The 25,891-nt window shown below is 44.5% G+C and overlaps 1 protein-coding gene across 1 annotated transcript in view; it reads right to left on the bottom strand.

Annotated features, from left to right (window-relative positions):
- The window catches only part of xrcc5 (X-ray repair complementing defective repair in Chinese hamster cells 5), a 77,254-nt gene that overhangs the window by 43,024 nt on the left and 8,339 nt on the right, over positions 1 to 25,891 (bottom strand). The window contains exons 4-9 of the mRNA XM_055631655.1: positions 22,804 to 22,852; positions 22,080 to 22,202; positions 19,082 to 19,261; positions 15,997 to 16,111; positions 5,527 to 5,665; positions 2,950 to 3,062 (exon numbers count right to left, since the gene is read on the bottom strand). Coding sequence (XP_055487630.1) covers positions 2,950 to 3,062; positions 5,527 to 5,665; positions 15,997 to 16,111; positions 19,082 to 19,261; positions 22,080 to 22,202; positions 22,804 to 22,852 — 719 coding nt within the window. The remainder of the gene's footprint in view (positions 1 to 2,949; positions 3,063 to 5,526; positions 5,666 to 15,996; positions 16,112 to 19,081; positions 19,262 to 22,079; positions 22,203 to 22,803; positions 22,853 to 25,891) is intronic.

Here is a 25,891-nt window from a genome sequence, read left to right as displayed (position 1 = left end):
CCTTATGACTCTGGGGAGTTAGATTGAACAGAAAGATTTCATAAGAGTATTGCATTGCATTAGAGTATAGTGACAACCCAGTAGGAGAGATGAGATTAAACTGGAACATTTCACAAAGTTTGGAGAGCTCGAGTTATAAGTAGCAATTGGATAGTCAATCATTCATTCATTCATTCATTCATTCATTCATTCATTCATCATTCATTCATCATCGTTGTAAACATTAGTGACGCAGTGGTGCTGGTTTCCGACGGGAACGGTGACGGATGCACCACACGTCTCTGTCCTCCAGTTCCTGTGGACTTCCGCGGCTGGAAGTCTAGGATTCTGGTGTGTGTGCTTCATCATTCCTTACAATGCCGTGTGCAACAGTGATCGCAACTTCGACTGAAGTGTGGATGGCCGTTGGCTCGCTAGAAGCTCATCCGCTCTTTGACAGGTTTTGTTTTTGGTCCAGCTGGGGGTCCACAGCCCCCTCCTCACCTGACAAACCAGGTGGGGGAGACGGTTTAGTCGCCGACTATCCGACCATGGAGCAGGTGGCACGGGATGACATGGAATATAGCATGGAACCATGCCCTTTGACCCAGCTCATCCTGGACAACCAAGATCCCCATCTAAGGTGGTCCCATGGGCCCGTGATCAGCTCGCAAGAGATGAGTACCAGAGTTACAATGGAAATCTTTGCTTTGCAATCTATCCAAATAGATCAGATATACTTTACATAAATACATTCATGTCAAACTCAGGTATAATAGAGCAAAGGGGAAGATACATAGTGCAGCATATAGTTCTCTGCAATGTAGTGCATCAATTCCAAAGTCATAGTACAATTTCTGTAATGGAGTAGAGGTGGATCAGTACTATCGCTTATGAAAGGGCCATTCACAAACCCGAGTCTGGTGGTCCGCAGTTTCAAACTTCTGTAACTTCTGCCAAACAGGAGCAGGGAGAAACTGGGATGGGATAATTAGAAACATAGAAAATAGGTGCAGGAGTAGAGGCCATTCAGCCCTTCGAGCCTGCACCGCCATTCAATATGATCATGGCTGATCATCCAACTCAGTATCCTGTACCTGCCTTCTCTCCATACCCTCTGATCACTTTAGCCACAAGGGCCACATCTAACACCCTCTTAAATAATGCCAATGAACTGGCCTCAACTACATTCTGTGGCAGAGAATTCCAGAGATTCACCACTCTCTGTGTGAAAAATGTTTTTCTCATCTCGGTCCTAAAAGACTTATCCTTAAACTGTGACCTCTTGTCCTGGACTTCCCCAACATCGGGAACAATCTTCCTGCATATAGCCTGTCCAACCCCTTAAGAATTTTGTAAGTTTCCATAAGAAACTTCTATAAGAAATATTATTTGATATGTCCCCCTAACTCTTAGCTGAACATGATGCCAAGATAAACAACTCTCCTCTGCCTGCACGTGGTCCATATCACTCTGTTCCTTGCATATCCATGTGCCTATCCAAAAGCCTCCTGAACATTCCTATCACATCTGCTTCCCCACCACCCCGATCAAGGCACCTCCCACCTTCTGTACAAAACAAACTTGCCCCGTGTATCTCCTTTCTCTTTCTCGCCGTATCCACTGGTCTTTGACATTTCCACCGTGGGGAAATGCTTCTGACTGTCAGCCCCATCTGTGCCTCTCATGACGTTATATATTTCTATCATGTTTCTTCACAACCTCCAGCATTACAGAAATCAATTATCCAACTTTGTTCAAACTCTCCTCATGACTAATACCTCGTAATCTAGGCAGCATTCTGGTAACCTCTCCTGCACATTTTCCAAAGCATCCTTAACTAGACTGAAAATACAGTACACAAATATTTAGATTAGTACTCACTAGTACATTTAGATTAGTACTCACTAGTACATTTAGATTAGTACTCACTAGTACATTTAGATTAGTACTCACTAGTACATTTAGATTAGTACTCACTAGTACATCTAGATTAGTACTCACGTGTACATTTAGATTAGTACTCACTAGTACATTTAGATTAGTACTCACTAGTACATTTAGATTAGTACTCACTAGTACATTTAGATTAGTACTCATTTAGATTAGTACTCACCTATACATTTAGATTAGTACTCACTTGTACATTTAGATTAGTACTCACTTGTACATTTAGATTAGTACTCACTAGTACATTTAGATTAGTACTCACCTATACATTTAGATTAGTACTCACCTATACATTTAGATTAGTACTCACCTATACATTTAGATTAGTACTCACCTATACATTTAGATTAGTACTCACCTATACATTTAGATTAGTACTCACTAGTACATTTAGATTAGTACTCACTAGTACATTTAGATTAGTACTCACATGTACATTTAGATTAGTACTCACTTGTACATTTAGATTAGTACTCACATGTACATTTAGATTAGTACTCACTTGTACATTTAAATTAGTACTCACTAGTGCATTTAGATTAGTACTCACTAGTACATTTAGATTAGTACTCACTAGTACATTTAGATTAGTACTCACCTATACATTTAGATTAGTACTCACGTGTACATTTAGATTAGTACTCACTTGTACATTTAGATTAGTACATTTAGATTAGTACTCACCTGTACATTTAGATTAGTACTCACCTATACATTTAGATTAGTACTCACCTATACATTTAGATTAGTACTCACCTATACATTTAGATTAGTACTCACCTATACATTTAGGTTAGTACTCACCTATACATTTAGATTAGTATTCACTAGTACATTTAGATTAGTACTCACTAGTACATTTAGATTAGTACTCACATGTACATTTAGATTAGTACTCACTTGTACATTTAGATTAGTACTCACTTGTACATTTAGATTAGTACTCACTTGTACATTTAGATTAGTACTCACTAGTGCATTTAGATTAGTACTCACTTGTACATTTAGATTAGTACTCACTTGTGCAGACTTGGTAAATCCAAGGACACTGAAACATTTGCCATTAGTTTTGTACTTCATCTGGTCCTGATCCACACGTGAGAACGGAATAATGTCACTGCCGTAACGGAATCCTGACAAATGAACAACATTCATCTCACCAATTTGATTGATTTAAAAAGAATGAAGCCAAATGTACTGGTGAGGGTGGTGCGATTGATAATAGTCGAGATAAACTTAAGTTAAAACCTTTGACAAGGTGCCACATGGGAGATTTGTTCCATTGCATTAGAGCCCATGGGATCTGGGACAAACTGATAAATGTAACGCAGTACAGCTCAGGAACAGGCTTTTTGGCCACAGTGTCTTTGCAGAACACAATGCCAGGTTAAACTACCCTCCTCAGCCTGCATGGGACCTATAGGTCTCCATTCCCTGGATATCCACGTGCCAATAAAAACCTCAAATGCCACTATCATATCGACCTCCACCACCACCCAGAGCAGCACTTTGTAACAATACTTGCCCACACTTCGCCTTTAAAATCTCCCTTTCAGGTCTCAGCCTCTGATAACAGAGAAAGCACCTTGCCCTCTAATCCACGCAGCATTGTTGTAAGGTTCAAGTTACATTTATTGTCACATGCATTCTTCAACAACTTTTCCAAAGCCTCACATCCTAACTGGCAAGGGGCACCCAGAATTGGCAAGGGGCACCCAGAACTGGCAAGGGGCACCCAGAACTGGCTAGGGGCACCCATGGCAAGGGGCACCCAGAACTGGCAAGGGGCACCAGGACTGGCAAGGGGCACCCAGAACTGGAAAGGGGCACCAGGACTGGCAAGGGGCACCCAGAACTGGCCAGGGGCACCTAGAACTGACAAGGGGCACCCAGAACTGGCACTGGGCACCCAGAACTGGCAAGGGGCACCCAGAATTGGCACGGGGCACCCAGAACTGGCAAGGGGCACCCATGGAACTGGCATGGGGCACCCATGGCATGGGGCACCCAGAACAGGCAAGGGGCACCCAGAACTGGCAAGGGGCACCCAGAACTGGCACGGGGCACCCAGAACTGGCACGGGGCACCCAGAACTGGCAAGGGGCACCCAGAACTGGCAAGGGGCACCCAGAACTGGCAAGGGGCACCCAGAACAGGCAAGGGGCACCCAGAACAGGCAAGGGGCACCCAGAACTGGCAAGGGGCACCCAGAACTGGCAAGGGGCACCCAGAACTGGCAAGGGGCACCCAGAACAGGCAAGGGGCACCCAGAACTGGCAAGGGGCACCCAACTGGGCACCCAGGGGGGGCACCCAGAACTGGCAAGGGTCACCCAGAACTGGCACGGGGCACCCAAACTGGCAAGGGGCACCCAGAACTGGCAAGGGGCACCCAGAACTGGCAAGGGGCACCCAGAACTGGCAAGGGGCACCCAGAACTGGCAAGGGGCACCAAGACCAGCCAAGGGGCACCCAGAACTCGCAAGGGGCACCCAGAACTGGCAAGGGGCACCCAGAACTGGCAAGGGGCACCCAGAACTGGCAAGGGGCACCCAGAACAGCACACAATACTCCAATACAGACGCACTAAACTCCTATACAGCGGCACCATGAATTCCTGAGTCTTATACTCAATGCTCGACTGATGAAGGCAACCAACCACTATCCACCTGCGTTGCCACTATCAGAATGGCCCCAAGATCCTCATGCATAGTTCTGGTGTACTCATTATCTGTGCACTGTGGACAGCCTAATTGTATTCACGTATAGTCTTTTCTTTGACTGGATATCATGCAAATAAAAGCTTTTCACTGTACCTCAGTATACTTGACGATAAAATAAACTATTGTTGCAGTGCTACTCCACCACTTTGTCTCTCCTTCTGGCAACTTGGATTGTCCAGAATCACCTCTTCCTTTTCTCCAGAGATGTTGTCTGACTAGCTGAGTTACTCCAGCTTTTTGTGTCTGTCCCTGGACAACATGGATAGATGAAGTTTCAGGTCAGGGTCTATTTCAGAGAGCATGGCTCTATGGTGAGAGGGACAAGGTTTAGTATAGATGTGTGGAGCAAGGTTTGTTGTGCACATCGAGTGGATGGGTGCCTGGTATGCATTGCCAGAGGTGATGGTGGAGGTGGAGGTGGAGGTGGGGGTGGAGATGATGGATTTACCAAGCCAATTAACCTTCAAACCTGTAGTTCTTGGGATTGCGGGAGGAAACCGGAGCACCTGGAGAAAACCCACGCAGGCCACAGGGAGAACGTACAAACTCCATATAGACAGCACCCGTAGTCAGCATTAAACCTGGGTCTCTGGCACTGTATCGCATCAGCATTGTTGCGTTCTGTTCGAGGGTCCCATCTCTTCGCCTGGGACAAGAGTACTACCACTTTGACAAGTCTAATGTAGGTTTACACTGTGGTCTGTCTGAACTCACCTCATGACCCCCTTCACAAACTCCTGAACCTTATGCAGCGGAGCCTTGCAGCCTCCCCTCATCCCACAACAAAGCTGCTTTTGTTCACGTCAAGTTGCGAATAAGCACTTTAGAGAAGTGGGACTAACCCAAAATTGATGAATCTAGAATTTGAACGGTACCTTGGATAGTGTCCTCCTTTGTAACTTCAGTCTCATTGTCGTCATTCAAGCAGTAAACAGTCTCTCTCCTCACATCTTCCTTCCGTAACGTTTTAGCATCAACAGATGTCCAGCTCTTTTTACATTTTTCCTCTGTTATCTGAAGGTTTAAATAGCAATGTTACAAAATTTTGAGATTAAAAAAATCAAGCCCGTAATTTATCCCATCAGATAAAGCATAAAAAGAACTTTAATTTAATACCTAATTCACTTTCATATCTTCAGTATTAAAAAAGTTATGGTCATTTTCATACTCGGAAATTAGCAACTTGTTCCCTATTCCCGGGATGGAGGGACTGTCAAATGCTGAGAGAATGGAGCAGCTGGGCTTGTACACTCTGGAGTTTAGAAGGATGAGAGACAATCTTATTGAAACATATAAGATTGTTAAGGGTTTGGACACGCTAGAGGCAGGAAACATGTTCCCGATGTTGGGGGAGTCCAGAACCAGGGGCCACAGTTTAAGAATAAGTCTATTGTCTATTGCTTTTCCATTGACTTAACACAAAAGCTGTGATCGAGGACAGTCAAAAGCCCATAGCTTTCTTAAAAATTAAGAGAACTGAATGAAATGTTCAGTTATTATAGATTGAAGCATTCTGAAACAAATATGAAATATCTTAGGTACACAAAAATGCTGGAGAAACTCAGCAGGTGCAGCAGCACCTATGGAGCGAAGGAAATAGGCAACGTTTCGGGCCGAAACCCTACTTGGATGACCTGAAATTAAAGCATATAATTACTTAGTTACCTAATTGTAGCTAATTACAAAATTGACCGTTGTGACGGAAATAGTAATAAACACCCAGACTGCCTTGAAAATTCAAAAATGTGATATTCTCAAGATCAGAACTTTAATATTATTGTATTATATGCTGTGAGTCCGTAACAGATAGGTAAAGAAATTACAATTTCTAGCCAAAACAAAAGTATTTATGGAGAAGATCAGTTGCTAGCTGGTACATTGGCATATCATAATCAGTAGCATCATCATACTCCTCAGATTGTAACCAATAAGTAACTCTGTACACCTTGTTTTTCCTCAATCTTTCAATGTTGGCATTGTAAACTACAAGGTTTTGCTCTTCAAACCACACATGGCATGCCTTTCTGCCCACTACTTTCCCCATTAAGAATGTCCTGTAGATCATCACATTTTGGAGTAATCCAAATTCAGATAATCTCTGCGAATGCTGCCTAAATCAGCCTCTTTTGCTGGGCATTTGGATCGACAAATTTGCATTTCTTCTTCAGAGACATCTGTTTAAAATGTAAAGAGAAAAAAATACATTGAACAGCATTAAAAGAAACAAGTTATTATTTGCAGTTTTAGAAAAAAAGGTAGAAATGATAAAGTTAAACACTAAAACAAATAGTAAATACCCAACAAAAAGTTCATGTTCGTCTGTTTCATCAAATTCATCTAATCAAGTAAATTCATCAAAATTCAATTACTAGATCGAAACATCTATCCATTTCTTAAGAAAAGGCTACATTTTTTAAATAGCCTAAATATCCAAATAACAAACTGATCCCATTCACACAAGAATTCACAATATAACATGATTTTTAATTTTCACTTTGTCATGAACTTATATGCAAATGGTAGGAATTTAATGTTTAATTCCCATAAATTAATCCAGAAACATCCACTCTAAAAATCATTATTTCTTGCACAATACATCTGACTAAAAATTTAGTATGAAAATATTGATCATGGATAGACAATAACACAAAATATAGATGAATTAGATGCTCATATGACATGATTGTGCAAATAAATAATGAATTTGATTATCTTGAGTGGATGTTTGTGGAATGTGATCGATCAGAATGTTGCCGTTGCCATAAATGTTAAGCCCATATCGGCAGGCAAGACACGGCCGATTCATATGGGGCCTAAATAACATTATTTGCATCATAAGATTAAAATCAAGCCACACCAAAAAGCAAGATAATATGTTAAATAAACAACATACCTTTTGTTTTGTCCTGATATTGCGATCCGTGATGTTGAAGGCATTTTTAGTTGCCATTAGGTTAAATCCAGAGATTTTTTTTTAGACCGCGAATGGAAGCCCGAACGATTTTTCTTCATCAGCTGGCAGTCCGAGGAAATCCCTCTCCGACAACGAATATAAACCTGCATTTTAATCCCCCCCACCCCACCCACCAATGCCTCCGGAATCGCACTCACAGGCAATGGCAGATTTGTAGCGCCGCTGATGGTAGGTTAAGTAACAACGCTAGTTATGCAGAATGGGCATGATTGCACTGAGAGGATTGCAGAGAGGATTCAATAGACCGTAGGTGCAGGAGGAGGCCATTCGGCCCTTCCAGCCAGCACCGCCATTCAATGTGATCATGGCTGATCATCCACAATCAGTACCCCGTTCCTGCCTTCTCCCCATATCTCCTGACTCCACTATCTTTAAGAGCCCTAACTAGCTCTCTCTTGAAAGTATCCAGAGAACCGGCCTCCACCGCCCTGAGGCAGAGACTTCCACAGACTCACAACTCTCTGTGAGAAAAAATGTTTCCTCGTCTCCATTCTAAATGGCTTACCCCTTATTCTTAAACTGTGTGGCTCCTGGTTCTGGACGCCCTCAACATTGGGAACATGTTTCCTGCCTCTAGCGTGTCCAAACCCTTAACAATCTTATATGTTTCAATAAGATCTCCTCTCATCCTTCTAAACTCCAGAGTGTACAAGCCCAGCCTTTCCATTCTCTCAGCATATGACAGTCCTGCCATCCCAGGAATTAACCTTGTAAACCTACGCTGCACTCCCTCAATAGCAAGAATATCTTTCCTCAAATTAGGGGACCAAAACTGCACACAATACTTCATACAGATGTGGTCTCATTAGAGCGCTGTACAACTGCAGAAGGACCTATTTGCTCCTATACTCAACTCCTCTTGTTATAAAGCCCAACATACCATTCGCTTTCTTCACTGCCTGCTGTACCTGCATGCTTACATTCATAGACTGATGAACAAGGACCCCCAGATCCCGTTGTACTTCCCCTTTTCCCAACTTGACGCCATTTAGATAATAATCTGCCTTCCTGTTTTTGCTACCAAAGTGGATAACCTCACATTTATTCACATTAAACTTCATCTGCCATGCATCTGCCCACACACCCAACCTGTCCAAGTCACCCTGCATTCTCATAGCATCCACCTCACAGTTCACACTGCCACCCAGCTTTGTGTCATCTGCAAATTTGCTAATGTTACTTTGAATCCCTTCATCCAAATCATTGATGTATATTGTAAATAGCTGCGGTCCCAGCAGCGAGCCTTGTGGTACCCCACTAGTCACTGCCTGCCATTCTGAAAGAGACCCGTTAATCCCTACTCTTTGTTTCCAACCACTTCTCTATCCATGTCAGCACTCTACCCCCAATACCATGTGCCCTAATTTTGCCCACTAATCTCCTATGTGGGACCTTATCAAATGCTTTCCGAAAGTCCAGATACACTACATCCACTGGCTCTCCCTTGTCCATTTTCCTAGTTATATCTTCAAAAAAATTCCAGAAGATTAGTCAAGCATGATTTCCCCTTCGTAAATCCATGCTGACTCGGACCGATCCTGTTACTGCTATCCAAATGTCGCTATTTCATCTTTTATAATCGACTCCAGCATCTTCCCCACCACCGATGTCAGGCTAACTGGTCTATAATTCCCTGTTTTCTCTCTCCCGCCTTTCTTAAAAAGTGGGATAATATTAGCTACCCTCCAATCCATAGGAACAGATCCTGAGTCTATAGAACTTTGGAAAATTATCACCAATGCATCCACGATTTCTAGAGGCAAGGAAGTGGCTCTAGAAATCGTGGATGCATTGGTGATAATTTTCCAAAGTTCTATAGACTCAGGATCTGTTCCTATGGATTGGTACTTAAGGAAGTACCCTAGGATGCAGACCATCAGGCCCTGGGGATTTATCAGCCTTCAGTCCCATCAGTCTACTCAACACCATTTCCTGCCTAATGTGGATTTCCTCCATCACCCCAGATCCTCTGGCCACTACTATATCAGGAAGATTGTTTGTGTCCTCCTTAGTGAAGACTGATCCAAAGTACCTGTTCAACTCATCTGCCATTTCCTTGTTCCCCAGAATAAATTCACCTTTTTCAGTCTTCAAGGGTCCAACTTTGGTCTTAACTAATTCTTTCCTCTTCACATACCTAAAGATTCACTCGTTGCATTACATCGAGTATAGACACAACACTGTAGGAGAGATGAGATTAAACTGGAAAATTTCACAAAGATTGGAGGGCTTGAGTTATAAGTAGTGATTGGATAGTCATTCATTCATTCATACATTCAATCATTCATTCATGCATTCATTCATTCATAAAGCATAAGGCAGAATGGGCATGATTGCACTGGAGAAGGTGCAGAGAGGATTCACTAGTTGTCTGGAAGGAATGTTTCAGTTATGAGGGGAGGCGGAGTTAGTTTTCCTTAGAGCAGAGAAAGAATATGAACATACAGTGCCCTCCATAATGTTTGGGGCAAAGACCTATCCTTTATTTATTTGCCTCTGTACTCCACAATTTGAGATTTGTAATAGAAAAAAATCACAAGCGGTTAAAGTGTACATTGTCAGATTTTAATAAAGGCCATTTTTATATATTTTGGTTTCACCATGTAGAAATTACAGCTGTGTTTATGCATAGCCCCCCCATTTCAGGGCACCAAAATGTTTGGGACACATGGCTTCATGGGTGTTTGTAATTGCTCAGGTGTGCTTATTTGCCTCCTTAATGCAAGTGTTAGAGAGTTCTCAGCATCTAGTCTTTCCTCCAGTCTTTCCATCACTTTGGAAACTTTTATTTCTGTTTTTCAACATGAGGACCAAAGTTGTGCCAATGAAAGTCAAAAAGAACCCTTTATGAGACTGAGAAACAAGAATAAAACTGTTCGAGACATCAGCCAAATCTTAGGCGTACCAAAATCAACTGTTTGGAACACCATTAAGAAGAAAGAGAGCACTGGTTAGCTTAGACAAAAATGCTGGAGAAGCTCAGAGGGTGAACCAACATCTATGCCGCGAAGGAATAGGTGATGTTTCGGGTCAAGACCCTTCGTCAGATTGGTGAGCTCACTAATTGCAAAGGGACTGGCAGGCCAAGGAAGACCTCCACCGCTGATGGCAGAAGAATTCTCTCTATAATAAAGAAAAATCCCAAACACCTGTCTGACGGATCAGAAACACTCTTCAGGAGTCAGGTGTGGACTTGTCAATGACCACTGTCCGTAGAAGACTTCATGAACAGAAATACAGAGGCTACACTGCAAGATGCACATCACTGGTTACTAGGGTAGACAGTCAGAACCTTTACCCCAGGGTGGAATTGTCCAACACTACAAGACATAACTGTAAGGTGAGAGGGGAAATGTTAATGGAGATGTGTGGGGCGGTGGTGGTGGTGGTGGCAGATACAATCGTAGTGTTTAAGGGGCTTTTAGAGAGGCACATGTAAGTGCAGGGAATAGATTCTAGAGCAGTCCCATCTATTTCCAGGCTATTATCTTGTTTTTAAATGTACATATAAAAAGCCTTGGGGTTTTCTTTAATCTGATTCACTAAAGACATTTTCTCTGTCTTTGGTTGTCCAAGATTCCTTTACCATGTTGTTCTTTCTAAGCCCTCCTTCAGTCCTGAGGATGATCAACTGGCCTTTGTCAGACATGGACTAACCCAATCATAACTACTCCCAATTTACTCCCCCTGGTCCCTGCCTAATAATGTTGTCATCCAATTTACCAGATAAAAGCTGTCCAGGGTCTAAGCTCCCCAGAGGAGCATGGGTGAAGCTCAACAGACTTGGTACTGGAGTTGGGCATTTCAACGCCAGCGTGTGGAGATGGGGGCTCCCTCCGCCAAAGCCCAGCCTGTGAATGCGGAGAAGAACAACAGACAGCCAACCGTGTCATCTCTGGGTGCCCGCTCTACCACCCCTCTAGTGGTAGAGCGGGCACCCAGAAAATGTTTCTGGCCTTGATGGGAAAAATGTGAGTAGAATGTGTGAAAATGGGACGGCTGTGGCCTAGCGTTTGGAAGAAAATAGGAAAATAGAAATTGGCACACACACACACACACACAGACAAGACGAGGAGTTTTAGTAATCGTATAGATGTGCGGGAAAGTTTGATGACACACAGGGTGTTGATTGCATGGAACACTTTGCTGGGGGTGGTGGTTGAGGCGTGGCATTTAAGAGACTTTCAGATAGGCACTTAAATATGCAGGCAATGCAAGGATATGGACTATAGAAATGTAGAAACATTGAAAATAGGTGCAGGATGAGGCCATTCGGCCCTTTGAGCCAGCACCGTCATTCAATGTGATCATGGCTGATCATCCCCTATCAATAACCCGTGCCTGCCTTCACCCCATATCCCTTGACTCCACTAGCCCCTAGAGCACTATCAAACTCTCTCTTAAATCCATCCAGTGACTTGGCCTCCACTGCCCTCTGTGGCAGGGAATTCCACAAATTCACAACTCTCTGGGTGAAAAAGTTTTTTCTCACCTCAGTCTTAAATGGCCTCCCCTTTATTCTAAGACAGTGGCCCCTGGTTCTGGACTCGCCCAACATTGGGAACATTTTTCCTGCATCTATCTTGTCCAGTCCTTTTATAATTTTATATGTTTCTATAAGATCCCCCTCATCCTTCTAAACTCCAGTGAATACAAGCCTAGTCTTTTCAATCTTTCCTCATATGACAGTCCCGCCATCCCAGGGATCAATCTCGCGAACCTACGCTGCACTGCTTCAATCACAAGGATGTGCTTCCTCAAATTAGGAGACCAAAACTGTACACAATACTCCAGATGTGGTCTCACCAGAGCCCTATACAATTGCAGAAGAACCTCTCTACTCCTATACAGAAATCCTATTGCTATGAAGGCCAACATTCCATTAGCTTTCTTCACTGCCTGCTGTACATGCACACCAACTTTCAGTGACCGGTGTACAAGGACACCCAGGTCTCTCTGTACCTCCCCCTTACCTAACCTAACCCCATTGAGATAATAATCTGCCCCCTTGCTTTTGCCGCCAAAGTGGATAACCTCACATTTATCTATATTATACTGCATCTGCCACGCATCTGCCCACTTACTCAACCTGTCCAGGTCACCCTGCAACCTCCTAACATCCTCTTCACAGTTCACACTGCCACCCAGCTTTGTGTCATCTGCAAACTTGCTAGTGTTGCTCCTAATTCCCTCTTCCAAATCATTAATATATATGGTAAACAGTTGCGGCCCCAACACTGAGCCTTGCGGCACTCCACTCACCACTGCCTGACATTCTGAAAAGGACCCGTTCACTCCTACTCTTTGCTTCCTGTCTGCCAACCAATTTTCTAACCACGTCAACACCCCACCCCCAATACCATGTGCTCTAATTTTAATCACCAGTCTCCCGTGCGGGAACTTATCAAAGGCTTTCTGAAAGTCTAGATACACTACATCCACTGGCTCCTTCATCCATTTTACTTGTCACATCCTCAAAAATTCCAGAAGATTAGTCAAGCATGATTTCCCTTTCATAAATCCATGTTGACTTGGACTAATCCTTTTACTGCTATCCAAATGCCTCATTATTACCTCTTTAATAATTGAATCCAGCATCTTTCCCACCACCGAAGTCAGGCTAACTGGTCTGTAATTCCCCGTTTTCTCTCTCGCTCCTTTCTTGAAAAGTGGGATAACATTAGCTATCGTCCAATCCACAGGAACTGATCCTGAATCTATTGAACATTGGAAAATGATCACCAATGCGTCCACTATTTCTAGAGCCACCTCCCTGAGGACCCAGTGATGCAGACCATCAGGTCCAGGGGATTTATCATCCTTCAGTCACATTAGCCTACCCAATACTATTTCTCGCCTAATGAAAATTTCTTTCAGTTTCTCGACCCCCTTAGATACTCTGTCCTCCAGTACTTCTGGGAGATAGTACTCCAGTACTATGGCAGATAAGATTTTGACTTGGCATCATGCTCGGCACAGACTTTGTGGGCCAAAGGGTCTATTCTTGTGCTGTAGTGTCTGTTCCATAATGATTTTCGACCAGTGGCCCTAACACCCATTGTAATGAAGTGTTTTGAGCGACTAGTTATGCAGCACATCAAAAATAGTCTACCTGCCGACCTAGACCCACTGCAGTTCGCCTACAGAGCCAACCGATCCACAGAGGACGCAGTCTCAACAACACTGAACCTCGTATTGTCACATCTCGATCGGAAAAATACCTATGCCAGGATCCTCTTCATAGACTTCAGCTCTGCTTTCAATACAATCATTCCGCAGCAGCTGGTGGAGAAGTTGGAGCTATTGGGGGTTGATGCTGGCACATGCAACTGGGTCCTGAACTTTCTGTCGCAATGGCAGCAGACAGTCAGGGTGGGCAGTAGGACATCAAAAACCATAGCCGTGAGCACTGGCTCACCCCAAGGCTGTGTCCTAAGCCCCCTTCTGTTTAGTCTGCTGACACACGACTGTACTGCCAGACTCAATAACAACTTCATCAACAAGTTCGCTGATGACACAACAGTGGTGGGTCTCATCAGTGACAATGATGAATCGGCGTACAGGATGGAGGTGGAGCTGCTCACAGGTTGGTGCAAATCCCACAACCTCATTCTTAACGTGGGAAAAACTAAGGAGATGGTGGTTGACTTCAGGAGGGCGGGGAAACAACACCATACACCTCTGCACATCGACGGAGCCGATGTGGAAAGGGTCAGCAGCATGAAGTTCCTAGGACTACATCTGTCTGATGACCTGACGTCCACGGCCAACACCACAGCTCTGGTCAAGAGAGCCCAGCAGCGACTACACCCTCTCCGAAGACTACGTAAAGCAGGTCTCCCCACCACACACCTACGGACTTTTTATAGGGGGACTGTCGAGAGCACACTGACATACGGCATCACTTCCTGGTTCGGGAGCTGCAAGGCGTACGAACGGCACCAACTAGACAGGATAGTGAAGACCGCCAGCAGGATTATTGGTGCTCCACTCCCCTTCCTGCTGGACATATACAGGAAGAGATGTATCAGCAGAGCCATCTCCATCATCAAAGACCCTTACCACCCATCGCATGACATTTTCTCCATCCTGCCATCTGGGAAGAGGTACAGGAGCATTAGCTGCAAAACCAGCGGGATGCTCCTCAGCTTCTTCCCACAGGCTATAAGACTGCTAAATGGACTTTGCCCCCTGCCAAGTATCGCGCACAAACCCCCACACTGCAGCAGAGCCACTGTTGTGCCGCTGCCGGTCGGAACGCCTGTTTAATGTTTAGTAGAGTGTTAAATTTGTTCATGATACATGTATTTTTTTTATTTCTATTTATTTTTTCATGCACACTGAATGGACACTGGTTGAGCAACGTTTTTTTGTTTCCTCTGGGTATGCGAATACTCAGGAAATGACAATAAAGATATACAATACAATACATTGAATATTCACATAGACTCCTATTTTGTTATGCCCCAACACTGTCCAATCCCATTGTACCCGTTGTGTAATCCCAATGCCCCCACGCTGTCCAATCCCAATACCCCAACACCGTCCAATCCCATTGCCCCCACACTGTCCAATCCCGTTGCCCCCACACTGTCCAATCCCATTGCCCCCACGCACGCTGTCCAATCCCATTGCCCCCCCACTGTCCAATCCCATTGCCCCCACACTGTCCAACCCCATTGCCCCCACACTGTCCAATCCCGTTGCCCCCCCACTGTCCAATCCCGTTGCCCCCACGCTGTCCAATCCCGATGCCCCCACACTGTCCAATCCCGTTGCCCCCACACTGTCCAATCCCATTGCCCCCCTGTCCAATCCCACTGTCCAATCCCATTGCCCCCCCACTGTCCAATCCCATTGCCCCCACACTGTCCAACCCCCCCCATTGCCCCCCCCACACTCGCTGTCCAATCCCCATTGCCCCCCCCCCACGCTCGCTGTCCAATCCCCCCCATTGCCCCCACACTGTCCAATCCCATTGCCCCCACTGTCCAATCGCTGTCCAATCCAATCCCATTGCCCCCACACTGTCCAATCCCGTTGCCCCCACACTGTCCAATCCAATCCCATTGCCCCCACACTGTCCAATCCCATTGCCCCCACGCTCACTGTCCAATCCCGTTGCCCCCACACTGTCCAATCCCATTGCCCCCACACCACTGTCCAATCCCATTTGCCCCCACACTCGCTGTCCAATCCCATTGCCCCCACACTGTCCAATCCCATTGCCCCCACGCTCGCTGTCCAATCCCGTTGCCCCCATGCTACCTGACATTGGCCTTGTACTCTCCCCACCCATTGTTCCCCAAACCTTCACCTATTGTGAAATATGTTTTTCTTCCTCAGTTTCAGTGTAAAATGTACAACTTACTGCTTTGTATGCCACAATGTTAATGGTGATTCCGGAGCCAATGGTGAGCTGGCACGGCCATGCCATCGGCTTCCTTGCAATTTTCTTAAATATGGACAATTGTTCCACACTTTCCCTAGTAGAGAGACAAAAATGAAGGTTATTTCAATTAAAATCAAAATACTCTCACAGATGGAAAAATGGAAATGGAATACGATAGTTTGGTGATGCAGGAGACAGTGTGGTTGGAGAGATGATGTCGGCATATGCCTGCAGATTCTGGCGACACTTCTGGAGGAGATGGGATCTGCGGTAACCAACAGAGCAGTTTCAGTTCACCCGCTGAGTTTTCTGCTCCTGTTGGGGAGGGGTTCATACATATCAGGCCTATCCTGATGTCGAGACAACAACGTTGATCTCACTGTCAACAAAGCAAAGGTGATAGTGATCGACTTCAGGAAGTGAAGCGGTTTGTACTGATGGCACTGAAGTAGAGATGGTTGATGACTTCATGCTCCTCAGGAGTTAATCTGTTCCTGGACCAACAACTGTTGCTGGACCAACCACATTGCAGCAATGGCCAAGAAACCACACCAATGCCTCTATTTCCTTAGAAGGCTAAGGAAGTTTGGCATGTCCCCTACAACCCTAACCAACTTCTACAGATGCACCACAGAAAGCATTTTATCAGGATGCATCACAGCTCGGTTTTAGGAACAGCTCCGTCCGAGACAAGAAATTGCAGCAAATTGTGGACCCTGTCGACCATCACACAAACCAACCTCCCTTCCATTGATTCCATTTACACCTCACGCTGCCTCGGCAAGGCCAGCAGCATCATCAAGGATGGATCGCACCCCGGCCACTCCCTCTTCTCTCATCTCCCATCAGTCAAAAGTACAGAAATGTGAAAACGCACACCTCCAGATTCAGGGACAGTTTCATCCCGGCTGTTATCAGGCAACTGAATCATACTACCACAACCAACGAGCAGTGTTGAACTACTATCTACCTCATTGTTGACCCTCAGACTATCCTTGATCCTTGATCGGACTTTGCTGGCTTTACCTTACACTAAACGCTATTCCCTTTATCCTGTATCTGTACACTGTGGACGGCTCAATTGTAATCATGTATTGTCTTTCCGCTGACTGGTTAGCACGCAACAGAAGCTTTTCACTGTACCTCGGTACACGGGACAATAAACTGAACTGAACTGTATCCTCAGCTCCAAGGAAAGGAAAACCAGCTTCTCGTAATGGAAACACTATACCATTGGCAACATCCTGCTGACACAACCATATAACCATATAACAATTACAGCACGGAAACAGGCCATCTCGACCCTTCTAGTCCGTGCCGAACACTTATTCTCCCCTAGTTCCATATACCTGCGCTCAGACCATAACCTTCCATTCCCTTCCCGTCCATATAACTATCCAATTTATTTTAAAATGATAAAAACGAACCTGCCTCCACCACCTTCACTGGAAGCTCATTCCACACAGCCACCACTCTCTGAGTAAAGAAGTTCCCCCTCATGTTACCCCTAAACTTCAGTCCCTTAATTCTCAAATCATGTCCCCTTGTTTGAATCTTCCCTACTCTCAGTGGGAAAAGCTTTTCCACATCAACTGTCTATCCCTCTCATCATTTTAAAAACCTCTATCAAGTCCCCCCTTAACCTTCTGCGCTCCAAAGAATAAAGCCCTAACTTGTTCAACCTTTCTCTGTAACTTAGTTGCTGAAACCCAGGCAACATTCTAGTAAATCTCCTCTGTACTCTCTCTATTTTGTTGAGAGACTACAAGAGATTACAGATGCTGGGATCTGAAGCAAAATACAAGCTGCTGAAAGAACGTGTGTAGGAAGGAACTGCAGATGCTGGTTTAAACCGAAGATAGACACAAAATGCTGAGGTAACCCAGCGGGACAGGCAGTATCTCTGGAGAGAAGGAATGGGTGACGTTTTGGGTCGAGACCCTTCTTCAGACTGGTCGATGGGAAAGGGAAACGAGAGATACAGACAGTGATGTAGACAGATATAGAACAAATGAATGGAAGATATGCAAAAAAACTAATGATGATAAAGGTGACAGGCCTTGTTAGCTGTTTGCTAGGTGAGAACGGGAACCTGGTGTGCCTTGGGTGAGGGAGGGATGAAGAGAGAGGGTGCAGGGGTTACTTGAAGTTAGAGAAATCATATTCATACCACTGGGTTGGAGGCTGACCACGCAAAATATGAGATGCTGTTCCTCCAATTTGCGATTAACCTCACTCTGACAATGGAATGGGAAGGGGAATTAAAGTATTTGGAAATCGGGAGATCAGGTAGGTCCTAGTGGACTGATAGAAGGTGCTCAGCAAAACGATCGCCCAGTCTATGTTTGGTCTCGCCGATGTATAAGAGTCCACATCTTGACCAACGAATACAGTAGATGAGGTTGGAGGAGGTGCAAGTAATGCAGAGATAGAGTTGCTGTTTTCTAGCGCCAGAGACCAGGGCTCGATCCTGACTACAGGTGCAGTATGCAGTTTGCAAGTTCTTCCTGTGACTACACAGGTGGGTTTCTCGGCTAATTGGCCTCTGTAAATTGTCCCTAACAGCATAGAGTTAGTGAATGGTTGATTGGCGTGGTCTTGTGGGCGATGAATCTGTTCCCACACTATATCTCTAAAACTAAAACTCTTTTTCCTAAATGATAACCAGTCTACAATCGATATTGAGATCTGATGAAGGATCCTTAATCTGAAAAATTAAATGTCTCCCTTTTCACTAAAGCTTTCTGACCGGCTGCATTTTACTACCATTTTTTGGTTTTATATCAATCCATATTAACACTGACATCCCCTGATACCATGAGCTCTTGTGCACCAGCCTTCAACACCGCACATTCATTGCCTTCTGGAAACCCAATAGCCTTCTACTAAATCTGCTTGATAGATTTTCTTGTTAGACTCTGGTGTACTTATCAAATATAATTTTTCTTTCATTAAAAAGATGATGATTTGGTTTGAGTGCATTAAGCTTCTCTGGATGGCCAGTTATTTCTTCCTTGATTACAGCATTAGCCAGCTCAATAAATCCATTCTGAAAGATTCTCACCTGAAAGTGAAGACTTCATCTAGTCCTCCTTCTTCATCTAACGACTGCATAACTCTCTGAACCATTCGCATTCCATCTCTCTGTTGTGCCGTTAGACCTTTCCCATGTGAAATGTTGCTTCTTCTTTCTGCTGCATCTCCACTGTCTCCCATGTTGGTCGCATCCAGTGCAAAGGGCAAGCTGTGGACAGTGGTGTTACAAGCATCGTAGAATGTTAACAGCATAGGAGGCCATTTGGCTCATCGTGTACCTAACATGCTTCACTATATAAGCCTTCTAGACCGCTAAGATCTTCTGAAACCAATCTGTTAGTGATTCCCAGAGTAAATACAAAACATGGGAAAGCAGGATTTAGTTACTATGCAACAAATAGCTGGAATAATCTTCCTGAAGATTTAAGACTTGCCTCAACTTTGACCACTTTTAAAACAAGACTGAAACTTTTATGTTAACTTTAGCTTTCAGCTAAATCTTAACTACATTGCATTTTTAACTTTGGCACTTTTTATAATGCATTTTTAACTTTGCTTTTCTTTTCTTTTAATTTTTCTATTTTATTTAATTTTATTATTTCATTTTATTGTATGACATGTTTTTATGTGAAGCACTTTGAGTCTGCCTCGTGTATGAAATGTGCTATATAAATAAAGTTGCCTTGCCTTGCCTTGCCTAATGGTTCTCTAACACTAGAACTTACCAGTTCCATGCCCTGACCACCTACTCTATTGCCTTGTATAAGAAGTTGCTGAGACCGCATTTAGAATATTGTGTTCAGTTCTGGCTTTCATATAATGAAAGAATGGAGCGACTGGCCTTGTATTCACTGGAATTTAGAAGGATTTAGAGGGGGGATCTTACAGAAACATTTAAAATTATTAAGGGAATGGACACACCAGATGCAGAAAACATGTCCCCGATGTTGGGGGGAGTTCTAAACCAGGGGCCACAATTTAAGAAGTCATTTACAACTGAGATGAGGAAAAACCTTTTCACACAGAGTTGTGCATTTGTGGAATTCTCTGCCTCAGAAGGCAGTGGAGGCCGATTCACTGGATGCATTCAGAAGAGATTTAGATAGAGCTCTGAGGGCTAGCGGAATCAAGTGGTATGGGGAGAGGCAGGAACGGGGTACTGATTGTGGATGATCAGCCATGATCACATTGAATGGTGGTGCTGGTTCGAAGGGGCCGAATGGCCTACCCCTGCATCCATTGTCTATGTCTATGTCCATGTTATAAGAAAGATATTGCTAAGCGTGAAAGGGTTCAGAGAATATTTACGAGGATGTTGCCAGGACTCAAGGGTGTGAGCTACAGGGAGAGGTTGAGCAGGCTGGGTCTCTCTTCCTTGGACGCAGGAGGGTGAGGGGAGATCTTATAGAGGTGTATAAAATCATGAGAGGAATAGATCGGGTAGATGCAATCTCTCTTGCCCAGAGTAGGGGAATCGAGGACATAGGTTCAAGGTGAAGGGGAAAAGATTTAATAGGAATCTGAGGGTTTACATTTTCTCACAAAGGGTGGTGGGTGTATGGAACAAGCTGCCAGATGAGGTAGTTGAGGCTGGGACTATCCCAACGTTTAAGAAACAGTTAGACAGGTACCCGGATAGGACAGGTTTGGAGGGATATGGACCAAGCGCAGGCAGGCAGGTGGGACTGGTGTGGATGGGGCATGTTGGCCGGTGGGGGCAAGTTGGGCCGAAGGGCCTGGTTCCACACTGTATCACTCTATGACATTATATATTCATCAAATTTGAAGACAACAATGGAATCCGCAGATGGTGTGTGATATGTTGTGTGTAGGTGATCCAAAAATAGGTAGTGTCGTAGGTACACAAAAATGCTGGAGAAACCCAGCGGGTGCAGCAGCATCTATGGAGCGAAGGAAATAGGCGACGTTTCGGGCCGAAACCCTTCTTCAGACTCGGGGCCTTAGTGTCGTAGGTAGTTCAGATGGTTATTACAGCGGGGATCTTATCATTTGGGCAAGTGGGCAGAAACATGGCAAACGGATTTCAATTCAGAGAAATGTGAAGTGTGAAAGTTAAACCTGGGCAGAACTTCACAGTGAAGCTGAAACTTTAAAGTGTTGTAGAGCAGAGAGGCCAAGGAGGACAAGTACATACTGTAGTTCCCTGAAAGTGGCATTGCAGGTAGATAAGGTGGCAACAAGGGCTTTTGACACACTGGCCTTCATCAGTCAGAGTATTGAGCATAGAAATTGGGAAATTATGTTACAGTTATACAAGATTTTGGTGAAGCTGCACTTGGAACTAGCGGTGCTGGCTCGAAGGGCCGAATGGCCTACTGCACCTATTGGCTTTTGTATTGTATTTAGCTTGGAAACCCTGATATAAGAAAGGAGCCATTAAGCTGAAACGAGTGCAGAGAAGAGTAACTCACATCTCACTGTACAAATTGATGCTTGTGACAATAAAAGAAAACTTGAAACTTGAAGAGGACATTTACAAGAATGTCCTCTTCAAGTGCCAGCACCACCATTCAATGTGATCATGGCTGATCATCCCCAATCAGTACCCCGTTCCTGCCTTCTCCCCATATCCCCTGACTCCGCTATCTTTAAGAGCCCTATCTAGCTCTCTCTTGAAAGCATCCAGAGAACCGGCCTCCACCGCCCTCTGAGGGAGAGAGCTCCCAGGACTCGAGCACACAAGTTCTAGGGAGAGGTTGGGCAGCGAGGTCTTTATTTCTTGGATGCAGAAGACTGTGGGGTGATCTGATAGAGGTGCTGATATAAGATCATGTGGGGAATAGACTGGGTGAATCTGGCATTGAATCTGTCTCCAAGGATCAGGGAATCAAAAGTCGATGACATTGGTTTAAAGTGAGAGAGGAAAGATATAACAGTAATCTGAGCGGCAAGTTTTTCACAGTTGTGGGTATAAGAAATAAACTGCCAGAGGAGATAGTTGAGGCAGATACATTTAAAAGACATTTTGTCAATACATGGATAGGATGATAAAGATAAATACTCACAAGAACTGCAGCGTTATTCCAGCTCGTTTCATGTTGTGTGTGATGACATCCAGCTGGTCATAACTGAAGGGACTATTCAGATCGGTCAGTACTGCAATATGCAACTTCTCATACTTCTTCCCCCTGAAACGCAGAATATTAAAACTGATACCGTGATGTTAGTCCTGAGCTGGAGGTGGGAGAACTGAACTTTCCAACATAAATGAAATTGTTTACATAAAATCCAAACTTTACACAGTCCAAAAAAGAGACTAAGTGCTGGAATAACTCAGTGGGTCAGGCAGCAGAGTGGAGAACATGGATAGGTGACGTTTCACAGAGTGCTGGAGTAACTCAGCGGGTCAGGCAGCATCTGTGGAGAACATGGATAGGTGACGTTTCACAGAGTGCTGGAGTAACTCAGCGGGGTCAGGCAGCATCTGTGGAGAACATGGATAGGTGACGTTTTCACAGAGTGCTGGAGTAACTCAGCGGGTCAGGCAGCATCTGTGGAGAGAACATGGATAGGTGACGTTTCACAGAGTGGGACTGGAGTAACTCAGCGGGTCAGGCAGCATCTGTGGAGAACATGGATAGGTGACGTTTCACAGAGTGCTGGAGTAAACTCAGCGGGTCAGGCAGCATCTCTAAGAACATGGAAAAGCAACATTTCATTCTTCAGCTCATTGACATCTCAAATAAAACACAGGAGCCGCAAACACCAACAAGTTATTTGAGTACTTACAAGGTCTGTTCCTGAAGCAAGTCCATGCAGACAATTAGGGCATCCAGAACTTGAGGATTGTCAAGGTTCAAACATTAACAAAAACAAAATGTTAATTCAGTTTTATATTTTATAACATATTCAGTAATCCTATTTTATTATACACATAAATGTAAATCTAACCAAGAACTGCGATGGTACGATATTAGAATCCATTGTAAAGGAGTACTTCGAAGTTTGCGATAAAATAGGCCAAAGTCAGCATGGTTTTGTGAAGGGGAGATCTTGCCTGACGAATCTGCTGGCATTCATTGAAGAATTAAATACCAGGACAGAAATGAGAGATGAACGTTGTTTACCTAGATTTTCAGAAAGTCTTTGTAAGGTGTAATATGTAAGGTGCCACACGTGAGGCTGCTAAGGAAGATGAGAGCCCACGGTATCAAAGGGCAGATACTAGCGTGGATAGCAGGTTGTCCGGATGGCAGAAGACAAAGAGTGGCAATAAAGGGGGCTTTTTCTGGTTGGCTGCCAGTGACTAGTGGAGTTCCGCAGGGCTCGGTGCTGGGGCCGCTACTCTTCACGTGGTATATTAATGATTTGGACGGGGGGGGGATTGAAGGCTTTGTGGCCAAGTTTGCGGATGGTACGAGGATAGGTGGAGGGGCAGGTAGTGTAGAGAAAGCAGGGACTCTGCAGAAGGACTTGGGACAGGTTGGGAGAGTGGCAGATGGAATGTAGCATAGCAAAGTGTGAAGTCGTGCATTTTGGTCGTAGGAATAAAGGCCTAGACTATTTTCTAAATTCTATTTTCAGAAATCGGAGATATAAAGGGACTTGGGAGCTGGTGCAGGATTCCCAACACAGTTAATCTGCAGTCGAATCGGTAGTAAATGTGGCAAACGCAATGTTAGCATTTATTTCAAGAGGGCTTGTATACAAAAACTGGGATGTAACGCTGAGGCTCTATAAGGCTCTGGTCAGGCTGCATTTGGAATATTGTGAGCAATTTTGTGCACATTATCTGAGGAAGGATGTGCCGGCTCTGGAGTGGGTCCAGAGGTTTACGAGAATGATCCCAGGAATGAGTAGGTTAACCTATGATGAGCGTTTGTCGGCACTGGGCCTGTACTCGCTGGAGTTTAGAAGGATGAGGGGGTACCTCATTGAAACCTACAGAATAGTGAAAGGCCTGGATAGAATGGATGAGGAGAGGATGTTTCCACTAGTGGGAAAGTCTAGTTCTGGAGGTCACAGCCTCAGAAGTAATGGGCGTTCCTTTAGGAGGGAGATGAAAAGGAATTTATTTTGTCAGTGGTGAATCTGTGAAATTCTTTGCCGTAGAAGGCTGTGGAGAAAATGTCAATGGATATTTTTAAAGCATAGATTCTTGATTAGAACGGGTCTCGGGGGTTATGGTTAGAAGGCAGGAAAATGCGGTTGGGGGGGAGAGATAGATCATCCATGATTGAATGGCAGAGTAGACGATGGGCCAAATGGCCTAATTCTGCTCCTATCACCTATAACTATGATTCAAAGATAGTTAGCTTGGCTTTGTTTAAAGTGAGATCTTGCTTATTTAATTTGATTGAACAGGGAATATAAATGCAAGGATGTAATTCTGTGGGTTTATAAGGTGCTGGTCAGACCACATTTGCAATATTATGAGCAGTTTTGGGGCCGATATCGGAGGAGAGATGGAGAAGGTCCAGAGGTGGTTTACTGATCCAGGTTAATGTACAAGAAGCATTTGATGGCCCTGGGCCTGACCTTGCTGGAGTATAGGATGAGGGAGGATCATTGAAACCTAGCAAATAATGAAAAGCCTAGAGTGGATGTGGAGAAGATGTTTCCATTAGTGAGAGCGTCTAGGACCAGAGGGCACGGCCTTAGAATAAAAGGACGCATCTTTATATTGGAGATGAGGAGAATTTGTTTTTGCCACAGGGTGGTGAATCTGTGGAATTCATTGCCACAGGCGGCAGTGGAAGCCAAGTCATGGGGTATTTTTAACGTAGAGTTTCATCGTCTTCCTGATTATTAAGGGTGCCAAAGGATACGGGGAGAAGGAAGGAGAATGGGGTTGGAAGGGAAAAACAGATCACCCACGATTGAATGGCATAGTAGACTCGATAGGCCGAATGACCCAATTCTCACCAGCTGAATTACGAACTTTTCACCATGATTGTGTCAATAAGGGGAGTGACGTGGTCTTACATTAGACTTCAACCCCAAATTGTATTCAGGCTGTGGGCTATACATAGACAATAGGTGCAGGAGTAGGTCATTTGGCCCATCGAGCCAGCACCGCCATTCAATGCGATCATGGCTGATCATCCAAAATCAGTACCCTGTTCCGGCTTTTTCCCCATATCCCTTGATTCCCTTAGCCCTAAGAGCTAAATCTAACGCTCTCTTGAAATAGCAATGTGATAAATTGCATTTAAAACCGGGTTACACAAAAATGCTGGAGAAACTCAGCGGGTGCAGCAGCATCTATGGAGCAAAGGAAATAGGCGACATTTCGGGCCGAAACCCTTCTTCAGACTGATTTAAAACCGGGTTGTTGGGATGAGGCAGAGGTTAATGTTGCAGTTTATTTGTGATTGGAAACTTATAACCAGTGGTGTACTGAAGGGACTGTTGCTGGGTGTTATACAGGTGACCAATCAATATGTGAATGCAGGTGTTTAAGGATAGCGGAGTCAGGGGAGAAAGCAGTAGCGGGTTGCTGATTGTGGATGATCAGCCATGATCATATTGAATGGCGGTGCTGGCTCAAAGGACCGAATGGCCTCTACTCCTGCACCTATTGTCTATTGTTACCAACTTTGAATGTGACCACACCAACATCTCCACTTCCGAGGAGACGGAGGAAATTCGGAATGTCTCCAAATACTCGTTCAAACATCTACGTGTGCAGCATAGAAGGCAGATACAATCGTGGAGTTGAAGAGGCTTTTGGAGAAGCAAATGGAAATGCAGGGAATGGAGGGATATGGATCATGGCCCTCTAAACCCCTCCCATCCATGTACCTGTCCACATGTTGTTTAAATGCTGTTGTAAACAGCCTTTGGTTACACATTACTTTTCTGATCAATGGTGACA

Source organism: Leucoraja erinacea, unplaced genomic scaffold, assembly GCF_028641065.1.
Source record: "Leucoraja erinacea ecotype New England unplaced genomic scaffold, Leri_hhj_1 Leri_84S, whole genome shotgun sequence".
Lineage (NCBI taxonomy): Eukaryota > Metazoa > Chordata > Chondrichthyes > Rajiformes > Rajidae > Leucoraja > Leucoraja erinaceus.
Note: the sequence above shows the minus strand (reverse complement) of the source record. Positions and strands in the feature narration are given on the sequence as shown.